Here is a 3,954-nt window from a genome sequence, read left to right on the forward strand (position 1 = left end):
TAGTATTTCATGAATATGGGTGAGCTGCAATCTATGAAGCATGGACACTGCAATTTTTGAAATACGTTGGGATACACTATTTTTTTTTTTTTTAATAATAAATAATAAATAAAAACTATCAAAATCTTTTCAAAACATATATAAAATCAAAAGATTAAAAAAAAAAAAAAAAAGGAAACAGATGAACTCTTAAAAACATCAAAATTGTAGATTCAAATTCTCTCTTCTCGTTATTATAAACATCAATATATCCACACACACAAAAATTGTAGTCTATTTGGGTTTTTAGTAATCTATTATTTTGTTTTATTATTATTGTTATTATTTAAAGAATCCTAATCTTTTGCATGTTTGCTATGCTAATTCCCCAAAAATGAAAATAACCAATATGGGCTCTTGTAGAATTGGAGCCCAAATTTCGTTAAAAAATATCACAACTAATCAAGACTTCTGGGATAAATAGTGCATAGCGCACTAGCCTAACTCCTATTTAGACTAGATCCTCACCATCACAGCCATTGGGCTTGCCAGGTTATCGGTCCCAGCTGCCATGGACGGCCTAAATCTTCTGTCCCACTTTTCCTGTTCCACTCTATACTCCACCAATAAATACTTACCACATGTTCACCTAATTAATTAAATATTATTATTATTGACTTATTAATCCTACAGTTATTAATTAATAGTATCACGTGGCAAGTATTTATTGGTGGAATATAGAGTGGAGCAGGAAAAGTGGGACAGAAGATTTGGACTCATGGACGGTGGAGAAATGGAGAAAGTCTCGGAACAAAATTTTTGTCACAGCTTACTAAATTGGTCAACTGTGTGTGAGTAGTTAAAAATAATAATAATAATTGATGGATATGTAAGTGTAATTGTCCACAACTCACAATCTTCTAGGTAGAAGTGCAATAAAATCTCCCTTATCCCGCGCCACCCTCCCATGCAAGCCGAAGGTACATATGGCAGCAATGCAGTTCTTAATTGGTCCCCTTCTTTGAATTGGTTCACTTAGCCTATGCACTGGCATGGAGTTTAGTCAGTTGGTGATACCCATACATTTTGATCTTATAGTGTATAATGTACAACGCTACAACTACAACCTCATCATCGCTTATGACATGAGTCCATAACCCTACGGGTGAGGACCGTATGTAATAGTCACCATATAATTATAAACCTTGCCTTTATTTATTTTTTATGAACCGTACCCTTGCTTTTTAGTTTTGCAGTGAGAATAGAAATTGGAATGTCCAAAATTATTACTGTTCCTCCACACCATCAGTAGTCACGGTCATTTAACGTGCAAACTGTGACAAACACTCATATGTGTGGTGGACCACCCAAACTTGTTTACTCGCGTGACAAAAATCAAATTATTCATTCATACATACATTTGGCACCATCTCTCATTCACACTCCTCACGACATCATCATTTAATAATGCACAAAATAATACTATATCCTTCACACTCCCAAGTCCCAACCCAAAGAGTAAACATACTTCTTTTATTACTGAACAAATAATGTATATCTATGATCTATCCCTTCCTTCCACTCTCTTACAATTCATGTGAATACATTAGCAACACTAACACATATAGATGTATATATAATTAATTATCAGGGTGGGGCTTTCGTCAGGTTCTTGTGTAAACTTGGACTGAATGTAAGGATGACATGTGATTATTTTAAGATACAAATCGAACCTGCATCCATATCAGTATACAAGAACACTGACGCAAAACCAGACCCCATAATTAACATAAAAACAAACACAATTGGTTAATCTCTTGGTTTCCATAATCAAACTTTGTAGCACTGCCTTGCTGGCCTCGAGATCTGTGATCCGGCACTGGCTGGACATGCTGTAACCCCAACAGGTGGAGGGACCATGCAGTTATACAGCAAGCACAACGACGTCGTATCCGGCAACTTCACTCCATCCTCCAAATTAATCCCTGTGAGAAAATTGTGTTGCAAGTACAAGGTCTTGGTGGTACCAAGGCACAAGCTCTTAGTATACTCCTTAGGCACTGTACCAATCAGACGGTTGTTATTCAAGAACAAGCTCTCCACCCCAACCAGAACCGTCGATATCTCCCCGGATAAGAAGTTATGACTCAAGTCCACGATCGAACCATCACCGTAGGATGAAGATTTGGTGGGGTCTGCTTTTTGTGGGAGCCCACCAGATAAATTGTTCCGTTGTAATAGTAATGAAGAGAGCGTGGGATTGAAGAGTGAGTTTGGGATGGGCCCACTGAATTTGTTCATACTTAAGTCGACGTACACTAACTCCGAGAGTGAATCCAGGGCGTTGAGTGGGCCCCACATCGTATTAGCCGAAACCGACAAGTAACGTAGGGATAACGGTAGTAACGGAAGTTTCCCGTTGAGTCTGTTTCTTTTCAAATCTAAATGTAACAGCTGAGTCGACACGGTGGGTAACTCGCCGGATAGAGAGTTTGAGGCTAGAATGAGGACTTTGAGTTGGGCTAACTCAGTGAGACCCGGTGGGATTGACCCAGTGAGCTGGTTGTAACTCAGGTCGAGGGTGTGGAGGTTTGTTAAGGAAGAGAGAGAGGTGGGTATGGGACCGGTTAAGCGGTTGTTAGTTAAGGAGATGACTCGGAGGCTGGTGAGTTTGCCGAGTTGGGATGGAATTGGACCGGTGACTAGGCCTGGGAAGAGGACGAGTTGGGTTAATTCGGTGAGTTGAGAGAGGGCAAAAGAGAGTGACCCAGCAAGACCCGGTGAGTCGGAGAGGCCAGTGCCGAGTGAGAGAGTGGCGACTCGGAGAGAAGAGGAAATGAGAGAGCAAGTGAGGCCAGAAAATGAAGAGCAGGGATTGGGTGCGGTGAAGTCCCAGGAGGAGAAGAATGTGGAACCAGGGATGTCTGTGAGTGAGGCTTTGATGGTTTTTAGTGCATTGAGATCTGCGATACTGAGCTTTGAGTTTTGTTGTTGAAGTGATAGAGGTAGGAAGAGAAGGATGAAGAAAATGAGAGAGGTGTAATGTGGTTGGTCCATGAGAAAATGAGTAGAGAGTGTTTTTTTAGACAATGATGGAAGACTGGAGTTTGTCTTTTGACAGACTTGGGTAGTTTACCTAGGTATATTATAGTATTGCAGTAGTGGTATATGAGTGTGAGATTCGATTACATTTGATATTTAAGAGGAGAGAGATGTTGGGGTTGAAATGTAAATGAGAAATTCTTGTGCACTTTTCAAATATTGAAAATGATGTTATGGGGATCAACTTATTTAATTTATGGTGAGATTTGCCGTGAATATTAGAAGAGAAAAAACTATTCTTCCTATTCTGAAAATATCTAAAAATTTTTTGTAAATATAATCTAAATAGTGCTATGGGTAAAACAATTTGGTAACAATTTCATAGCAAATTTTATTGTTGATTAGTCGTTATTAGTTCTGATTTTGAGATATACAATTGCACCTTTTTTTATTTATTTACCATTAGCAGTGTGTTATCTAGTTTTTGTTTTAAAAATTTTCTGGAAATATTGTGGGTATGGCTTTATTAAATATAATTATGTATTTCTGTTCCAAAGTTTTGGTTAAAATGTACAAAGTTTTGGTGGCCACCGAGAGGAGAGCGTGTCAGGACTGCTGAGCAAGTGAGTATCGAGAAGGACTGATGATAATAATGCAAGCTAGGCATGCAACTTCGAGTACATACGAAGCAAAGTTTTATAAATGACTTTCCATTCTAGTGGACAAAAAAGTTGGCCAAACTGATAATGAAGCTCAAACTGTGTTCTGATTCCAATCTCATATGGTCCTCATCAGTGACCGGTCCCACCTTGAAGTAATTCTACCGGCAGTATGTATGAGACTTGTGTATCTAATCTAGCTAAGCCTTACAAGTTATGTGCAATGATTATATTTTTCCGTATATGACTTTTTTTTTTTTTTTTTTTTTTTTTT

The 3,954-nt window shown here is 38.4% G+C and overlaps 1 protein-coding gene across 1 annotated transcript; it reads right to left on the reverse strand.

Annotated features, from left to right (window-relative positions):
• Nucleotides 1-1,333: 1,333 nt before the first annotated feature.
• LOC136071490 (probable leucine-rich repeat receptor-like protein kinase IMK3) lies at nt 1,334-3,214 on the reverse strand. Its single transcript, XM_065782859.1, has one exon. The coding sequence runs from the start codon at nt 3,034-3,036 to the stop codon at nt 1,810-1,812; it is 1,227 nt and encodes a 408-aa protein (XP_065638931.1). The 5' UTR covers nt 3,037-3,214; the 3' UTR covers nt 1,334-1,809.
• Nucleotides 3,215-3,954: the final 740 nt, after the last annotated feature.

The sequence above is a fragment of the Quercus suber genome, unplaced genomic scaffold (genome assembly GCF_002906115.3).
Source record: "Quercus suber isolate HL8 unplaced genomic scaffold, Cork oak 2.0 scaffold_318, whole genome shotgun sequence".
In the NCBI taxonomy this organism is placed as follows: Eukaryota; Viridiplantae; Streptophyta; class Magnoliopsida; order Fagales; family Fagaceae; genus Quercus; species Quercus suber.

Coding starts and splice junctions, on each gene's coding strand:
- LOC136071490 (XM_065782859.1), bottom strand. CDS start 3,036: ATGGACCAACCACATTACACCTCTCTCATTTTCTTCATCCTTCTCTTC.